General features: G+C 36.4%; 1 protein-coding gene across 1 annotated transcript in view; it reads right to left on the minus strand.

The window, feature by feature from the left end:
* Positions 1–6,091: 6,091 nt before the first annotated feature.
* Positions 6,092–21,341, minus strand: part of LOC134789984 (lachesin) — a 115,968-nt gene continuing 100,718 nt past the window's right edge. The window contains exons 8-9 of the mRNA XM_063760723.1: positions 7,982–8,152; positions 6,092–7,569 (exon numbers count right to left, since the gene is read on the minus strand). Of these exons, the coding sequence (XP_063616793.1) occupies positions 7,349–7,569; positions 7,982–8,152 (392 nt within the window). The 3' untranslated portion in view covers positions 6,092–7,348. The remainder of the gene's footprint in view (positions 7,570–7,981; positions 8,153–21,341) is intronic.

Consider the following 21,341-nt stretch of genomic DNA (forward strand, 5'->3'; position numbering starts at 1 on the left):
CGGACTTGCGCGATCTCCAAGCCGATGGCATCGAGACAACTGGCGGGTACGGTCGGTGCCGCAACTTAAATACCCACGTCACCATACTTATTGTATAGAAAAGTGGATAAAGTCAGTCCATGAAAAGTCTGCAGCGGATTTGATAGCCCACGCAGTGCACGTGTTATTTTAAACGTCAAACTTCTATGAAATTATGACGCATAAATGACACTTGCACTGCGTGGGCTATCAAATCCGCTGCAGACTTTTCTTGGTCCGATTCTACCTATGTTAGAGTACTCGTGTCGGAGGCCAAGTCTCATTTTGGGTCGCTGCGCCATTGAGTAAATATACTTATGTCAATTAAATTTTATTTATTTTTAATTACTTTTTTTCAAATATTTGAATGGTCTAGGCTAAAATAATTACGATTACTAAAGTTTGATGCTACCGATACCGATACTATTCAGAAATGGCTGTGTATTTAAGACATTTGAGCTCACAGTTGAGTTCGTCCACTTCATTAAGACATGAATTATGAATAGAGAGGGCATTAGCATCCATCTGTAGAGAACAGGATGTCATTGTTATGCAGATTGTAACCGGACGTCCCCTACTCCCTGCCCGCAAGATATCATAAACAGTACCGTGACGTCGTGTAAACGTCAAAATCAGCATAATTGTAACACCAAAGCCCAATTAGGCGGAGAATATTGCTGGATTAATTCTTTAAGAAATATATTAGAGTTTCAAACGCTGATTATAACTTAATATAAGCCGAAAGACACTTTTATCAAAGAGAACAGATAGTATAGAGGGGTCCTGTCATAGTAAATTTTGTAGTCACAGTAAATTTACTGCCATCTATCGACACACGACTAACGAAAACGAAAAAAAAACAAAATGAAAACGTATAAAGTTATCGTAAAATGTATATATATGTGTCGGAGCGTGACTCCAGATGGACGTATTGCAGCGTTATAGTTCATAGTTTTAGACGCCTGTATAAAGTCGATTAGCAATGTTTGGCTACGTATTACTTGGTTGTAACGAAATTCATAAAGTTGCGTAAAGAGTACTCGTAATGCCCTCTCTTGGCGGATTGTTGAACTAAGATGACAGGTAGAAGGCTTTGGAACGTCAAGTAGTGTAACTTGGGTGAAGTTAGGTACGAGTTGGCATTTTTGTCGTTATGTTGGTAGACCGGTCGAGCAGGTTTGCCTACTTGACTTAAAAGGCGGGAGCGGTGAGGCTCCTCGAGCAGAATTGATCGAGCCGCGCTAGAGATCGGACGTTAGCCAACCTCGTGCCTAATTCGCCACGTTCCTGAAGGCTTATACCTGAAGGATTATTCTGAAAGCTTATAGATTCTAACGTTCTTTAACCATTGAGCTAAGAGTTTTATTCCAAGTGTTATTTTGATTTCTTACGTGTGATTAGAAGCTTACCTTTGTAAAATAAAGAGAAGAAGTGTTGTTTTGAAAAGATGTGTCCCGCCGAGTTTGTTGCCGGTCCCATATTGGGATACCCTTCTCCAATTGAGAAGGAATTAAATCTTCTCGGGTCAGAGGTGTACGGTTGGAGCCGGCCTAGCTCGATCTGAATAGTGACTTGAACGATTTTATGCGATCCTTTTATTTGAGTTGCAATCCAAATACATCCCAATAGCGACTAGATATTTTAGTAGGCACTAAAATGGTTAACAAGTCCGAAAGTTTATTTCATGCACTGGTAGCATACTGAGTTAGCTGTGAAGTAATACATCGAGATACTACGCCCCCCGCCATCCTGTACAACACCCATGCTGGCCTCCGTCATATGGATAAATGATTTTATTATTTTTATATAATTTTGATCCATGTTCATTCACTGATATCTATGTGTTAAAATTGTTAAATATGAAACGGTGTCGTCACGCCATCTAGCCGAGGATAGGCTAAAGGTGTGTGCGGCATCTATTCGAGAATGACGTTTACTTGAATTCCGAGGCACGTTTTTTCCTTAGACTTTATTCGTCTTATACGAAGTTACATATGTCTTTGCTTTTATATAATGCCCTCCCTGAGGTATCTCCACAACGACCGGTCGTATACTCTGCTCACATCCTGGTAACAATCTCATCTTTGGCGAAGACCTAAGTTTTCCTGAAGGTCTCTTCGTTTCTAATTTGAACTCTCTCGTGATCTTTTTATGATAATCAGCATATATTTCAGTCATTATATGTGAAGACTTTCATAATATTAAGTAACTGTAATTAAAACTAAAAGTTCCTGAATTTTTGGGAAGGTAAGAAGGTGAAAAGTAAGGCTGAAACTGTATTTTGAATAGTCGTTCTTTGTGCTATTTTTTAAGCCATCAGCCGCTTCCCGCCTATTACTTCATTCCAAGAGTTCATCGGGAACTTACGATACTTGCAATCGGGATTACTTAGGTATGTAACTTAGTACATAATACTTAGCTAAGTATATGAAATGGCTGGGGTGCTTGTGCTGTTACAATGTTTGGCAAACATGGTGTCTCAAAGGTCTATTACAAGCACATAGTTTTTTTTAATAGCTGTGACTTCTGAATACATTTTTTGACACAGTAACTGAAATAATTTACACTGATGGAGAGTTATTGTGGTTGATTCTACGCTGAGATTGAAGGTTTTACCGCGTCCAAGGGACCGTATTTTATGATCTTTGAGTCAAAATAAAATACTTAGCAAGCTTTAATCCCAAACTAAGCAACCGTCATCTACTAGGGAACCGCCGAGGAGTTCTTGACACAACTTTGTACTTTAGTCGTCAAATTATTTACTTGCGCCTGCACTTAAATATATTTATTCAAATATTATTTTTATTGTTTTTTTTTTATCCTATCCTGTCGTGTGCATATGCACCGGGCTACCGTGACGTGAATGCATCTGGTTGTTTTTGACACTATTTTGTTTCTTGGTTTAAGATACAGTACTGAATTGGTCACAGTCACTGTGTTTTGTTCGCGCCATTGTAGCGAATATGATACCTACTCGTAAGCGTAGACAAATCAACATCCATGCAAATGATTGTTTACACCATGCAATGATTACGTGTTATGTTGTTACCGGGGCGAGTTAATCAGCTCTAAACGTTCGCTTTAGCAATAACTGCCTTTATTGCACGCCGAAGCGCGTTGCAATTATTTTCTGTATATGTAGTTACGTAAATTAAAATTGATGTTAATGATTATGATACTGACTTGATTATAAGTATGATAATAATTTATCTGAGCTTAGCGTTTACCAACTTGTCATACGCAAACGCAACGCGGGATTAATATTGAACAAAAGTCTTCATAGGTAAAAATAAGAGCATCTTCGAGATTTTCCGTGCAGTCTCCTGTTAAACTTATCATTTGATATCTAAATAATGTAATTTTGTTATCATTTGCGCGTGCATCTCGCTCGTACTTGTTCGTACATGTATGTATCGGAGTTGTTGCATGAAATGTACGTTTGAATTGGCCTGTGAATAAGAATTTTATTTTACGTAACCTATTAAATTCCCTGAACTCAAACCTCAAAATATCTAGGTAAAGAGTTATATTTTCAAATAATCAAGGTTTTTTATTCAGTACATTATCGTTATCACTTGGAAGTGGTTAGATCATTATAGAAACTTTCAGTATTGATCACGTAACATTACCCATTTCATCTAATCATGTTTTGATGCTGAATCCTCAAACGGGCAGGGTGTTGAAACATTTTAAACTACATATCGGCCCAATTCGAACTCTAAGATACGTCAATTAATAGATCTAGAAACGATATGGATTAGCTATGTCAGTGTCAAATGTGACGTTTCTTCAAACAAAAACGTCACTTTTGACACTGACACATCTAATCCATATCGTTTCTAGTTCTATTAACAGACGTACATATCTTAACGTTCGAATCGGGCAGCTATTCTCAGTGACTTTGTTGTCAAATCAAAATCACCAACTGTTAATATGTACCATGACATATTCAAATTTGAGTTGTTTGAGTCGTACGAAAAACATTAGAATTGGAAGAGCACCTTATATCGCCGGTATCTACACTATAAGTAAGCAACACTTTTAAGATTTTTTATCTCCAGCCCTCTTCTATTCCAACCAAAACTATCTCAAGTCCATGCTACCGAGATTTTGAGTCCCAAAAGACCCACCACCTCATTGTATCGCAGCCACGCTACCACTTGTGATGCAAACCAGGACATGCAAACTGTAACACCCAAGGGATGCTCGGAAATGTACAAGCGCCTATATTGGGTTAGCGTGCCACTTTCAGCATTGAATGATGCCTGAATATACTTATCTGAGCCTTTGACAGGACGTGAGACGGCTGAGTAAGGCTTACATTATAATTTAAGGTATATGTACTCGTATAATATATCGTATAAAATTCAAAGAGTACATATTATGTACTCTTTGAATTTTAGGAAATTTTGGATATCAATCGTGTATTTTTTTATTAACTCGTATTCAGCATGTGTGTTCACATTACCTACTCAATTTAATTTACCACCTTATTCAAAAATCATTCCAGGTCCCATAAAATCCTGACACATATAGAGCCTTTTCAGACAAGCGATCCACCTGCTCTACCTGCACGCGTATGTAGGCTTGAGTGGCATTCAAAGTTTAAAAACCCGTTATTGGTATGTTATTACTCGCACATAAAAGCACGAATGAGATGCATGAAAAAATTATGTACAAAATGAGACGTAATTGACATTATTTTGTAAAATCGTATAATTTTATTGTCTCCTCGTTTTGTAGGCGTGAGTTATTCATAACACTTTAAACTCGTACCTACGGCTTGTCTACGGAGCGGTAGCAGTGGACGCGCTTAGAAGCTAAATTCGAATAATCACGCCAGAATAACTGCCCGATTCGAACTTTAAGATACGTCAATTACTTAAATAATAGATCTAGATACGATATGGATTAGATATGTCAGTGTCAAAAGTGAAGTTTTTGTTTGAAGAAACGTCAAATTTGACATATCTAATCCATATCGTTATTAAATGACGTATCTTAAAGTACGAATCGGGCCGTAAGTCTATAATGCGTATACGCTAAATATAGCGATCACGTAAGAGCTTATGTTTAAATAAGTTTGAAAGTTATTGTATACAACTGGCTATGATGGATCATATACTCCGTGATTTTTATGAATAATGACGAATTGAAACGTTGCCTTACATGATTTCGGATTGTTAGTTATTCTTAAGTTGCTTAGCTTTCGCAATCCGAATGTCACTTTATAATAACTGAAAAACGAAAGTAGGTATATATTTTTAAGCCAAATATAAAAAAAGTATACACAAATCAGGACATTGTCACATTTGATGTAATTATCTAACCTAATTCATCTGGCAAGCTTAAATGGGGAGCCCACGAAATTCCCGGCTAGGGTTGTCGCAATGAAAATAATAAAGCCTCAGGTAATTTTGCTAATGCACGCGGTTACCCTATCTAGATCGCACTTACCCTCGGTTCCCCCGAAGGTTCGTATTAAGAGGGTCGGCATGTTGTGTTAGCCCTTCAATGGAGATGACTATTTTGGTGATTTTGACCAAGTGTTGTGTTAAGGAATGTCGACATTGGTAATTTTGATGAAGGCACGAAGCGCATCCGTTACAGAGCGTATGTTAGTGACGTAACTTTTTTGGCGAACTTCTGTTACACGGCAACAATGTAAAGCCTTTTAACGAGTTCTTGCGTGATCTAACAAAATCCATACTATGTTTCATTCCTTATTTAACATGCCTAAAAACAACTCCCTTTAACAGTAACAAAATTTAAAACAAATTACTTCTGTGTTCGCAATTTTACTCTATTTAAACAAGAATGGTAACTTAAAAGCTGTCTTTTATTTATTAGCATTAATTTTGGAAATATTACATAGTTATTTTATTTACTCACAACCGGTTTCATTTGTTTTAAAAACTTTAACGCTTCCCCGGCGTATGACCATTGACCACACGCACGATCGTGAACTTCCGTATTAGTAACCGATTAACTACCTTTGTTGTCCAATTACTGAGAATATTATTAATACCTATATAATTTTCTTACTTACATATATAAAATAAATAAAACACTATCCGTTATATATTTTTATTTGGTTTTGCGGACAATATTATACATTCATTTCAGGCCACTAAGTTAAAGGTCGGCGGCTTAAGTTAGTTTTGATTAGGTACAACGTATAAAACAAATAAACTAATTTTGACAAGAGTATTTTAAATATTATATCCGTAAACTTAACTACTATGAGTACAAGTTTAAACAATAAGTATCCATAAAATTCAACAATTTAAAAACGTCAACAATTACAAAATTACCTTTTGTATCATAGGCCCGTAAATTTTACATCCATACAACGAATACAATTTAATTGTCGACATTATGTTGTTAACTGTAAATATTTTATTATGCAACCTAATGCAAATTATATATTTATTGTAAAACAATACTAAGTATTTTCCTGCAAAGCTATTTACATACATTTTAACGTTTATAAATAATGCGACTTCACGACATGAATATAATTTTTCGTTATCAGGTTTATTTGAAATTAGTCTCTATGTTTTAATTAAAATAAAAATGTGTTTCTTATTTTTATATCGTAAACAAATAGTTCTAGGCTTGGGTTACATTTTCACATATAATCATTAAGACAACCTTTAGGTAGGCATTTGAATAGTGCCTGAAGTCGTGGGAGTTGAAAGACTTGCAAGCATATTTTTCTAAGTTGAAGACTGAAAAACATAAATATTGAAACATTAAATTTCTCATTGAATATTGCGTTAGTTTATATTATCATAGTATAAAAGAAAGCATTTACATTTTATGTATAACAACATGATTTACATGATACACGTACCAGCAAAGAGTCATCATTTTACTTAACAAAAATTTACCTAGCCATTTACAGTTTACAGGTTTATAAATTATAATCAACCAAGCACTACTATTGCATACTGTCACAACACAATCACGTAGTATGTATTTGTTAATAACCATTACCGTACTTGATAAAACAGTGAGTTATTGATGTACAAATGTCGTTATAGACAACAGTTCTAAATAATATACTATTACTCTAACTGTACATTTTAATAGCCATGTGCAAAGTACTATTGATAAAAATACGAAATCCAAAAGAAACAGGATCTCATACAACGCCTTAATTCTTCAGTGAACCTTTGAACGCCCTCTGATTCGTTATTGAAAGGGATACCTTAAAAGCAAAAGACGAGAAAATCATGTTCAAACTCTCAAGTCCAATAATCTGATGAGATATCGTGCGTTTGTTTTAGTCAAGCCTTAACTTTGCACATGGCTTTACGGGGGAAGTTTACCACGCGACGTAAACTAGGGTTGATATTAAAAAGGTCGCGTGCGAAGTAGATCGAGTCGCTGCGCCGGGGGGCGGTCGCCCAAGGAAGCCGGCGTCCTGCGTCCGCGGCCCGCCTTCCCAGCGGGAGCCTTGCAGGCTGGAGTGCACGTCGTTTGTTTCTTCCTTAACAGAGTCCACGTCATCGTCGTCACGGGACTTGTGGTGGGGTAGCTCCATTTCTGACAGAAAGATGATTATCATTTTATTCTCGTACAATATGTAATTAGATTATATAATTCCAGCTTATAAAACAAATAAAATAGAGCAAAAAAAGTTTTGTATGTAAACCTTTAATTTCGCTGTATTTTGTTCACTATGGTATCTGAATCTACATAAATTGATGACAGGCATATTAACCTTAACCTATTATAAGTACAACGTTTCAGAACCATCTAGCTAGTCGTTTTAAAATGAGAGCATAACTACGTTTTTCTGGAGAACCGAGCTTGCTGCGGACACCCTATTTATAGTTGATTTTTTTTAAGCTGACCGTGTAGGCCTATGAGAGCTCATAGTTCTACAATCTAAACGGTCAGCTGAAACATTTTCAACTATAACCGAAAAAACTACCTTATAACTGTCACGGCTTACCGTATAACCTGATGTTGCCCTCGGCGTCCCCTATGGAATTTTTCGAGATACACTTGTAGCCGCCGAGGTCGCTGCGGTGTATATTCTTTATTATCAGCCGCATCTGCACGCTGTACGCCGAACTGTTGATCTCGCTCATCTGGTACTTGTCGTTTGATATTATCATTTCACCTGCCAGACAAGAATACAATAATTATTACTTTTTTCGTCTAGATCTTTATCACTTTACCTTATTGTAGTATACGTGCGAAAGAGATGCGTATATCTGTCGTCTCCTGCGCACGAACACGGACTCTACGCGCGTGCAAGCGCGCAGTGGTATTTGAGATACGGAAGCTGAGTCACGTCGCGTAGCGTAGCCGAGGAGCCGATATTTATTATTGTATTATTGTGTAGTGGAACTAGTGGATACAGTTGAAGAAGCGAACACTACATTTTGGCGACGGGCTGAATCGGTAAGTCATTATATTATATAACTTGGTGACATTTCAAAATTACTAAATACGAAGGAATAGATACATGTATACACACCTACCTGGTTTCAAATAAAAGTGTAGCAACATAATGTGTTTAAGGAACGTAAATCAATACATGTCTTTGTATTTACGTCGTTATTTTGAGATCAACAGTGTACGGACATCTAATTTGAACAGGTTGCATAAACAGTTAAACATGAGTGTGCATGGCGTAGTAGGTACCTACGTAGTAATGCTCAAGTTTACAAGAGGTAAAAATAACGTATATATTATTAAAATAATCATACAACTCAAGCGTAGATGACAAGCCGTGCAGTATACTGTATAGGTTATAATATAAACACGATCGAGCCGCGACCTGTCGGTCGGCGAGCGCGCGGCGTAGCTTTGTAATTCAAGACAGCGACATGCGAAATTGAACCTTGTGCTTCTTAAAGGGTCGTATTTCACAAAATGTTTTGATTATGGCATTGTTTAAGTTTGTTTTCTTAAGGTACCTATTCGATAGAGATGTTGACCTAATAGACCAGTCGAAATATAATAGTCCGGTCACATAAATTTCTGGCGTTGACATTATAGTAAATATCTATTTCTTAGTCATTGTGTGATTTCAAATGAAGGAAGATACATACATTTTTATTTTACACTGTATGACTTTTAGAAAAAATTGATTATATTACTTAGGTTTTAATAGTCCAGTAATAGGAGGGTAAATAGTCCAGTAAGTGAAAATTTAAATGTATGCAAAATATGTCAAAATCAAAACCTATAGTACCAAGCAAGATGTTGTAAAGCGTGATGGCTGTTACGACTTAGATGTATAGGTATGCAGATGATGACTGTAATATACCTGGAAAAAATGCATAGAAACTGGGAAGGAAGGATGCGGACTGAGTAGGATTGAACAGATGACGTCTGTTTAGTGCCTACTACAGTTCATAAATCAATATATATAAAATACATAAAATGTAAAAAAAAAAATGAAAAATAATAATAATAATAATGAAAAATTGGATGGAAGGATGCGGACTGAGAAGTATTAAACGGATGACGTCTGTTTAGTGCCTACTACAGTTCATAAATCAACATATATACAATATATATATACATGCAGATGGAAACTTGGATGGAAGGACGTAGACTGAGGAGGATTAAATGGATGACGTCTGTTTAATGCCTGCTACAGTCAATATTTTTTGTCAACAGGAAGCCAACAATGACAACACCATCGCTGGCGCTTGAAAAGTTTGACTGCGAAGGTGATATCAATTCTGTATGTACACGATGGGAACGTTGGAAGAGGAGTTTGTATATTTACCTGGAAGCGGCAGGTGTTAAGACTGCTGCTAAAAAACGAGCAAGTTTGTTACACTGGGGGGGAACTGAACTACAGGAAATATTTTTTAACATACCAGGGGCAGACGTAAGATCAGAGGAGTCCGGTGAGCAGGATGTATTCCAGGTGGCCATTGAAAAATTGGACAATTACTTCGCACCTAAGCAGAATAAAAGATTTGAACGGCATACCTTTAGACAAATTAAACAAGAAAACAATGAAAAATTTGAGAAGTTCTTGGTGCGCCTTAGACAACAAGCGGTGAAGTGTCAATTTGATAACGTAGAAGATCATTTGATTGATCAAATCATAGAGAGATGTGCGTCAGAAGAACTGAGGAAAAAAATACTTAAGGGAGGAGATAACATGACGATAGAAAATATTATCTCAGAGGCTAATGCCCTGGAGGCTATTAACAGGCAATTAGAGGATTACAAAAATAAAGAAAAGAACGTGCCGATAGAGGTTAATAAAGTGGAAGAGAAGACAGACAGAAAAGGGAAAGAATGTTATAGATGCGGGAGCTGGGGACATTTGTCCAACAGTGAAAACTGTCCTGCTAGGGGAAAAAAATGCCTAAAATGTGGCAAAATTGGGCATTTTAAGTTGCAATGCAAAAGTCAGAACCTGAAAAGAAAACATGAGGACATAAAACATGATGAAACTCGACAGAAACAGTTTTCAAAGAAATTTAAAAAATCTCCTAAAGCTCATGAGGTAAGAAATATTATAGAGGAAGAGGAGGACTCTGAAACCGAAGAAGTCGAGTATCTATTTAACATAAACGGAGATGACATGGTGGTCTGTGATGTGGGAGGAGAAAAAATTAATATGATGATTGATTCAGGATCAAAAAATAATCTAATTACGGATAAGACATGGGAAAAAATGAAGGATATGGGAGTAAGGGTAGTTGACGAAATAAAAGAACCAAAGAAAAAGTTCTTCCCCTATGGATCTAAAACACCTTTGCGACTGCTGGGATCTTTCCGCTCCGACATTAAATTAGCCGGGAGAGAAGAAAACGCAATTTTCTATGTGGTAGATAAAGGTACACAAAATTTACTGGGGAAGACAACAGCAACTAAGTTGGGGGTTTTAAGAATTGGGTTAGAAATAAACCAAATTCAACTAAAGCCTTTCCCTAAACTTAAAAATATTATGATTCAAATACCCATCGACGATAAGATTAAACCAATCGTTCAGCCTTACCGTAGAATTCCAATACCTTTAGAAACCAAAGTCGAGGAAAAAATTACGGAATTACTGGAAAAAGATATTATAGAAGAAGTCCATGGCCCCCCAAGTTGGATATCCCCTATTGTGCCTATAATCAAAGAAAACGGTGACATTCGGCTTTGCGTTGACATGAGACGTGCAAATAAAGCGATTAAAAGGGAAAATCATCCATTACCGACTATGGACCAACTACTACCAAAGTTTAGGAATGCTACAGTGTTCAGTAAATTAGATATTAAGGACGCATTCCACCAGCTAGAAATCCATCCAAACTCACGGGATATAACGACATTCATATCTGGAAAAGGCGTATATAGATACAAAAGATTAATGTTCGGCATTACATGCGCTCCTGAAATATTTCAAAAAACTCTTGAACGCATATTAATTGGATGTGAGGGAGTTGTCAACTTTATTGACGACATATTAGTTTTTGGCGAAGATCAAAAGGAACATGATGTCAGACTTCAGAATGTGCTGAAGGTACTTAAAGAGCATGATATCGTTCTGAAAGAAGAAAAATGTATCTACAACGTTAATAAAATTCAATTTTTAGGACACGAACTAAGTAATGAAGGAATTCGACCACTAGATAAATACGTATCGGCTATTATGGACTTCAGAGCACCCCGAACAATCTCGGAATTGCAAAGTTTTTTAGGACTCGTCAACTATGTAGGGAAGTGGATACCAAATATGGCCACAATTACTGAACCCCTGAAGGAATTATTAAGGCACAAGACAGGCAGAAATGCGGACATCCAAGAGCTTTGGAAGGAAAATCAGGAAACAGCATTTAATAATTTGAAAACGGCTTTGTCTAAAATACCTAATTTGGGATACTATAATGTTAAAAATAAAACAATGGTATTCGCAGATGCTAGTCCTGTGGGGCTCGGCGCGATCTTGGTACAAACAAGTGAAGCTGGTCCACGCATAATAGCTTACGGCAACAGAACCTTAACGGAGTGCGAGAGACGTTATTGCCAAACAGAAAAAGAAGCTTTAGCTTTGGTATGGGCAGTGGAGCACTTTCATATGTTTCTTTTTGGGAAAAGATTTGAACTCATAACCGATCATAAACCTTTAGAGGTGATATTCGGACCGAAAGCTAAACCATGTGCTCGTATCGAACGATGGATATTACGTCTACAGTCATACGACTTTCAAGTTATATATCGTCCAGGAAAAACCAACATTGCTGACTCCCTTTCCAGACTATGTAAGAACCTCGACGAACGGAACAGCAACACTAAAGGAAAAGATTTTGTACAAAACATAGTAGAACAGATAAGACCAGTAGCAATATCGCTACAAGAAATAGAAAGCAGTTCTAAAGAGGACTCGGATATACAAAAAGTGAAGGCAGGCCTGTATGACTCCAAATGGGACCAACAAATAAAGAGTTACAAAATCTTAGAAAACGAGTTGTGTTTTTGTGGCGATATTCTTTTAAGGGGTAGTAAAATAGTTATACCAAAAACACTGCGAGAAAAGGTTTTAGAAGCCGCCCACGAAGGCCATCCTGGAGTCGTTGGAATGAAAGCTAGGCTTAGAGCTAAAGTATGGTGGCCCAGGTACGACAAGGACGTTGAGAGACTGGTTAAGTCGTGTAAAGGATGCACCCTTGTTTCAGCGCCAAATCCCCCAAATCCGATCAAGAGAAGGGAATTGCCGACACACCCCTGGGTTGATATTGCAATTGATCTCTTAGGTCCTTTGCCGTCTGGGGATTACCTTCTGGTGGTAATCGACTACTATTCGCGGTATAAGGAAATAAAGGCTTGCCGCGATATATCAAGCAAGGCTATGATAGCTATATTGAAGGAAATGTTTAGTCGACTAGGATGTCCAATCACGATTACGGCGGACAACGGTAAACAGTTCGTTAGTCAGGAGTTCAGAGATTTTTGCCAAAATAATGACATCCATTTGTTCAACACTATCCCTTATTGGCCCCAGCAAAATGGAGAGGTGGAACGTCAGAACAAAGACATTATTAAACGTTTAAAGATAAGTCAAATTGACAAAAAGAACTGGAAAGATTCGCTCTTGGAATATCTGACTATGTATAATAGTACTCCCCATACGACAACGGGAAAGACGCCAGCGGAATTATTTTTCCAACGGAAATTTAGAGACAAGATACCGATGATAGATACGTTTGAATATAATTATAAAGACCAAGATATGGACGTCAGAGACAGGGACAGAGAGCAAAAAGAAAAAGGAAAAGAGTACGCGAACAAGAAGAGAAGAGTTGAGGATGGAAACATAAAAGTAGGGGATGAGGTTTATGTTAAAAATATGAATAAGACAAATAAGTTAGCTCCAAATTATGAGCCAACCCCTCACACTGTAGTATCTTGTAAAGGCGGAGATGTAAACATTGAAAATAACGAAACTGGACAAAGACTGAGAAGAAACATGATGCATTTAAAAAAGGTCGAAGGACAATGGAAAATCTTGGACGAAGAGACGACAGAGACGAATGATGGCGAATCAGATAATTAAATATATATCTTAAAATTTAATAAGGGATAAGAGGAAGACGTGAAGTAATGCTAATGCATGAAGCGCAAAAATATTGCTAAATATATAAATAAATAAAGTGAAGTATAAAAGTACTAAGGAAGTTAACGAAGCAGGAAGTAGTTGTGTTAAAGTAATGATTAAAAAAATAAATAATGATGATTATTGAAATTACTGTTTTATTTAATTATCCAAAAATATTAATACAACAAACTTAACAATAAGGAAGGGATGTAGTATACGTGCGAAAGAGATGCGTATATCTGTCGTCTCCTGCGCACGAACACGGACTCTACGCGCGTGCAAGCGCGCAGTGGTATTTGAGATACGGAAGCTGAGTCACGTCGCGTAGCGTAGCCGAGGAGCCGATATTTATTATTGTATTATTGTGTAGTGGAACTAGTGGATACAGTTGAAGAAGCGAACACTACACTTATAAAACAAAGTCCCCCGCCGCGTCTGTCTGTTTGTGTGTTTGCGATAAACTCAAAAACTCCTGCGGGCTCAGCACGGTTCCATTTTTATCGACTATCACTATGCGCGTCCCTTTCGCACTTACATACTTGTTAGAACGTGACAGGCATGGTGACAAGGGATAAAAACGCGACCGTGCTAAGCCACCTGAACGTATTTCCATGCAGTTTTCACCCATCGATAGAGTGATTCTTGAGGAAGCTTTGTGTATAATTTGTTAACCCGTGCGAAGTTAGTTTGGGATAAACGCTAATTTCTAAGGGCACTAATGGTATTGTATTATACATTTGTATTCGCCGATAAGAATTCATCTTCCTGTTTTAAGGCCAAATTAACGATGAAGTATAGACTATTTTTAAGTCTTGACTAAAGCTGGCTGAACATGAATCTGTTCTTTGAGAGCTCAGAATAGCCACTTAGCTTTGCCTAATGACGCTGTGACTAATTCGACTATTTCCAGTCTCGATTATTAAAAATAAAAATTATTGAATCCAAAGGCATGCTACCTAAAATATTAATACATATTATTACCGGAAGACCTATTCATAAAGCTCACAGACAAAATTTCATATAATAAACTGTTCATAATATAACACAGTGGCTTAATGATAATAATCTATCCATAAATCTTCCTAAAACTAAGTACTTTATGCTTTTACGAGTATGTATGTATACCTACATATTACACGCAGATACGTTAATCATGTTATATCAGAATCTGATGACTTAAAACTTCTTGGTATTTAATAATCGACAGTAAATGCTCCTGGACTTATCACTTTGAAGAAATATGTAGCAAATTAACTCGTGTTGCTTACTTAAGCATAAAAAAATGGTTGTCTGTAAAGTAGGTTTACGGACGATAATTTTGCGTGATAACGTCATAAGAAAACTACGATGAAAAATTGCATACTTTGGCCGTAACGTTACCAATGGAGATCTGTCCACAACGTGACACTTTTTCGTGCATGCTATCGGTGTTCATTGATTTATAAGACGTTATCACGTCAAAAAAATACTAGCGCATTAGTCTCGGAAGTCGTAAACTTTTTGTATTTATTTTTGACAATAAAAAACGACATACGCTTGCTCTTCCAGGAAACTATTATGAAACAAAAATATATTTTGTGTGATTTTTCTCAATACATTATAATGATTTTAGTCTTACGCGTATTTTAGTTAACAGAAGTAAAATCAGCAGCTATTTATATTAAGTTTTACATTAGAGTTTAACCTATCTTTGTTGTCTCTATTTGGCACCTGGCCCTGTTATCTGTGACTCGCTTCTCTCACTTTTGTTTTATGTATCTTGAACAAACGTGCAGTGCTCATTTTAGTTGGTTGGTGCATGTGTATGTTGTCCTTTTTGTTCGCAGGCTGAGCTGCTTGCTTTTACTTGATGCTGGCAAATATGTGCCAACCACTAGTAAGGATTACTAATGGAGTATCAGGGGATCAGCAGATACAAACCCTAAGGTACGTAATGTGTATTAGAACTATTATCTATAAATCTATAAAGTATAAATTAAACTGGCTTTATTACCAAGCCGATGAATATTTATTATAAAAATACTCTACTAATTATGCTTACACGACACTTAATCTAATTGTTAGTGGTAACTGTATAAGTTTGTTGTGTGATAATTAATATTGATGAACGGAAACGGTTATGGTTTGTTGTGTTGTTTATTCTTACCGTTTTGAATAAATAATCGAAAACACCGAACTACACGGCATAAATTCCACCCATGGTTAGTTAAAAAGGGAGTTGATGGTACTAGGTACCTAGATGTCAAACTGCCAATAAACGGGTGTTTATTGGCAGTTTTATGGAAATATTTTCCCAATCGGGTCTCAGCCTGGAGCAAACTAATAGCAACTAATAGTTAATAACAATGGTATTAACTTAATTAAACAATGATTGTTGTCATTAAGTGTTAGCTACATAGCATGACCATACCTTCCCTGTGTATTGAATACATATATCCATTATTATAGATAGCACCCACTCGCTTTCAGACTAATTTATATTCCGACGCTTCCGACCATTGTCCCCCGGTATCGAATTGAAATATGTTGTTTCGCATAAACGAATAATATGCGTATTTCCAGAGTGTGGACATTTGCATTGCATAGTTTGGTTTAATTTAACATGAACAATTAACAAAGTAATTGGTAATAGCTGTCTCGAGATTAAAATAATCATATCAGAAAAATTGAGGATAGCGTTCATTTGCTCAATGACATTCATGGGACACAAAATTATGAAAGGTGACTGTATCTGACTTGTGGATGTGATTATGTTATAAAATAATAAGTATAATAACTAGCTCAGGATATTTTTGCCGAATATTTTTGGCTGTATTTTTAGAGCACCGTACAAAACTTTGTTCACGGTGCTCTTATGGGATCACTTCGGTCTTGCAAATCGGTTAAATGCGTTTTTCTCAAAGACCGTTTGATGTAGGTATCTGAAATTTGGAATAGTTATGGCAAGTACCATCACTAACACTGTCAATAAGTCGAAACTGCTTATTTCTGATTTTAGGGGGAAATTTAGGGGGTTAGAGGGTTAGGCTGAATTTTATTTTCAATTGTAAGAATCGTGTGAGGTACCATTAGAAAGCTTGCAAAAAATTGAGTCGATGGACTGATTTTGACTTCATTTTAGAATGCAATAGTTTCGATAAAAAATGCATTTAAAGTTGCAAGTTTTCATACAAAATTTTTCACCTCTGTCCTGTCGATTTTCGCGAAAACTATAGCTAACAGGCAGCTGACCAGTCAATATCCAACTAAAACAAGTATGGAGACGGCGGGAAAATTATCAGGTTAACTCTATCTTTATTAGTTTTTAAACTGCAGCCTGATCTTTGGTTGCTTAGGGCTAGCTAACTGATGCTTACACTGGTCATTTCATATTAGGAAGTAGTTTTAGTGAGAAAGATCCTTACTTAAAACTTTGGCATTGAAATTTATGACTTATGTCTTTGATACAAAGTTTAATTCTACTTACTTACTTTTGTGAGATATTTCATTTTTTTTCTGAATAGCCTACTATAAGTATGAGAGAGTAAAAGATCTGCAAAATGCAACCTTGTAATAAAGCAAATAAGTTTAAATTTCGAACGGGCTTTCCAACAAATGGACTATCGCAGTGTGCTCAGTAAGAATCATATTTATTATTGGAGTTTATCAGTACAAATTTAAATTAAGAATTCCGTTCTTCACTGTCGTTGTGTTTTTTTTTTCACATTAGCGCACATAGAGTTAGTAAAGCGTATAGAGATAATAAAGTCATTTAATATGTATTAACAGCTATGGCGTCATCTACCTATAGATTTTACTGAGAGTATCTGATTCGTCGAAACAGTATTCCTTCTCATTAAGTACCATTACATTTATGTATTAATTGTATACAGTATGTACATTTTTGAACAGATCGGTGAGAGCAGCATCTAGATACTGTTCTGTTACGAAAAAATAATTTTGGAAGACCGGGCGCAGCACGGTTCCATTTTTATCGACTATCACTATGCGCGTCCCTTTTGCACTAACATACTTGTTAGAACGTGACAGGCATGGTGACAAGCGATAAAAACGCGACCGTGCTACGCCGCCTGTATTGTATATGACAGTTAAAATTCACAGGTTTTGGAAACAAAGGTAAAGTTGACGAAATATAAAGTAAGCCGATCTTGATCAAACTTGTTTGAGTGACAAAGATGTCAATTAAGATTTGGTACTCATGAATTCCAGTTCTACTAAAATATTTTTTCTTTTAAAAGCTGACTTACAATAAGTCCAAAATTGTGCGGTAAGTTAGGTTTATATTCAAATTATACGCAATTCTTTGTAGCAACTCCGCCAAGTGGACGGATACAGGTACTGGACGGCAAACTGACGCAGTTACCCTACTTGTACTAAAACTTAGACATTTATTAATACTTATTTCTGTGACTTATATGAAACATGAGCAAATTGATTAATACTTTACGTTAATTACATTTTGTGTAAAGCCCCCTCCACACTCGTGCGCGAATTGCGGCGCGAAGCCGCGAACGCGAGTGTGGCGTCGATTTTCGTAGACAGCGAAATCCGCACCCGCGATTCACGCGCATAGTCTGGAGGGGGCTTCAGAAACAAGCCTAAACGTCAAAAACCGAGAAATGCCGAATCACAGACTTAATTGTAATATTATTCCTTTTTGAGTCGTGCCTGCCCAGTCTACAAGTTTAAAATACAACAATTGCGACTATATCAAAGATTATCATGAGGTCGTATGTATTGTATACCCAGTATTTTTGACGGATTTAGTTTTTCATGCTCGAAGTTGCCTGTCAACTCTGACGTATATTAAATTGTCAACTATTTTGGTGTTTGAAAGAATCAATAATTGGCAAAGTGCCCTGGCAGAAAAAGCCATTCTCACAAAAAAAGAATCAATAATAATGAAAATGTTCAGAAAAGTGGAAGAATATAATTCAATATGTTATGGATGCTAGTAAGATGTAAAAACAATAGTTTAGCGGAATGTCAGTTTACGAAATGGTTTGTACAAATTACAGAGAAATTCATAATAATTTGTTTCTACTAGAAATGTGCCTTCACCAAACGTTTTAGATAAACGGTAGGCCTATATTATATAAACGTTCTTGATATCGGTTGGCCGAAATGGGACTTACGATTTTTCCTCTTATCACCTCCAAGATGAGGTTGATTGTTAGTGTTAGGAAGCTGTAATTTGCTATGGATATACAATCAACGCGACAAGGTGGTAAATAAAATCTTTAATCTCTAAAAAATATATCTAAGGTAGAAGCTTTATAACTTCTACATTACCTATACTAGCCCAGAGGCCTTTAATAAAAGTCCAAACTCCTAGGTCCCAGAGCTTCCAGACATTACCTTCTTATTTCCTAATAGTGAATAAAATGTACTTATGGGATAAATTAGTATAAGTATCGAAACTTAAAACCACCTAGGGATGTGTCGTATGGTGCTCTGAACACCGTAGTCTTGACTTCGTGCTTGGCCAATTATTATTTATCACAATGTTATACCAAAGAATGATAAAGTAATTACACAATGTCTATTTAATTTTCTGTAAAGTCACCCAATTTAACAGATGAGGGTAGAAATTATAAAGGGGCCATAGACAACAAGTTGCTGTAATATGTAAGTATCCTGGTAATACAGGGTATCAACAAATGTTTTGAATAAATACCTACATTAAGATGGAACCACTTTTTTATGTTAAAACGTCTAAAGGATAAGTTGGGCTTGAGCGATTCGGTTGAATTTTCGTCGTTAGCTACATTATTACCGCGACCGAGGGTCACGTAGCTTTCTACTCGTTCTATATTAAAAATTGCTTGCATTCTTCTTGCTCCGCTTTATTTTGCGGTGGAGTTTTATTTTTTTATTCCAAACATAGCTCTTCGCGTAACAAAGATATTAATTGAAATTTTTGATACATATTGCAGGAATATTTTTAGCTAAATTAGACACAGTCCAGTTCTCCTTTGTTTAGTTTTTTAAAAAGTTATCAAATAAGTATATGTTCATAGTCAGACCATTATTGCATACATTAGCTTAGTATTTAGTATTCATTCAACAGCCTGCGCCTCAGCATGAAATTCCGCGAATCTAGATAATAGGTATCATTTAATACTTTTGTGAAGTTTATTCAATTGAAAAGACTGTCTACTAAACATAACCTATCAGCTTTTAATACGTGTCCTACTTGTGATAAATAGTATTATAGTTCATATTACAATTAATGACTACAAATTTTGGATCATATGAATAACATTCAAAGTTTATAAATCTCCGTACATAAGCTATTAACAGCCCTTAAAGTACATTCCGTTTAAAACGACAACAAAAAATTATCGGAGGCTGTGGCCGGACAGAGGGACACACCCATTCCATGTCCGCGCGGTCGCCCCGTCGCTTGTCAGTCCTGTATTACCTAATTTAATTTGTTCTCGCCACAATTTATAGCCGCAGAAGAGCAGGGCCCTGGTTAGTAATGTCTGCCAGCATTTTATGTTGCGAGTCTGATTGAAACCGTTATGTTTACGTCCTAAACTCGTATTCAGATCATTTAATCTTTTGACAATCAGATCAAGCATTGAACAACATACTTGGACAAAATAACTAATGAAATATTTCAAAGAAAGTGTTGATGTTTATTTTCCGTTTCAGACCAAAGATTGACTTTGCGTTGCCATTAGGACTAATTGCCTCGCAATAACACCTTATTGTCACGAGAATATAGGTATTACAATGTCCTAACTGCAGTAAATGGGCAATACGAGGGGCATACTGAAAGTTATTAAAATAGAGAAAACTAGTGTTTTTTCACACATATTTGGGGTTGTGCAGAAATCACGCGAAATGTTTTCGGCTACTTTTTGACAACCCCCGGCCCCCTTGGTCATATTTGGTGAGGTTTTTGGCTACTCCCCCTCCCCCACACCTCACGTGTATTTTTTTGAAATTTTTCTATCCGATCGGTCAAGGCCAAGCGCTCCAAAATTTCGTAAAATAGACTCGCTATTTTGAAGTGCGGAGTGAATAGATTTATGTTTAACGAAACCGAGAAAAACTATGTACTCATGTGGTAGGTATAGGTATATTTCTTAGTTTCATTCGATGTAAAAAAATATACGTGAGGTCTCCTTATACCCACGCCCCCCCAACGTGATTTTTTCGTGACCCCCACCCCCCTATCGAACCTCGCGTGATTTGTGCACAAGCCCTTTCACAACTAGGATTCATTATAAAAATATAACTTAAGCCACAATTCGCTCACAATTGATATCATATAAAATTATTACACAACATTTGTTTCGGGTCAAAATTAGAATAAAGCTTTACATACAATTTTCAAATTGCCCTGAATTACGAATGACAGCCGATAAAATAAAAAGAGTTATATTTTTATATACTATAGGCATATAGGTTCCGGTGCTACTTTATCATGACAATAATCGTCTATCCAACCTAACTAAGATTTGACACGTTAGATTGCTCGCAATTTATCACGTACCCAACATAGTACCTTGACTTTATCATTACGCAGCTTGAGTATGATATAATAGCAAGTCGTGGCTAGTTAATAAATAATAAATAAGCGTATCTTCTTAATCTTTAATATATAAATGAAGAAAGCGAAGAAAGTATCTGTAACTACTTTTTTAAGTTATATCGCTTTAACTGAACTGTGACGCGGTGGGCAAAGTTATGTTGAAAGGCCAATGTTATAGTGTTTTACGGTACCCATAGCAACGTGCTT

Source organism: Cydia splendana, chromosome 4, assembly GCF_910591565.1.
Source record: "Cydia splendana chromosome 4, ilCydSple1.2, whole genome shotgun sequence".
Lineage (NCBI taxonomy): Eukaryota > Metazoa > Arthropoda > Insecta > Lepidoptera > Tortricidae > Cydia > Cydia splendana.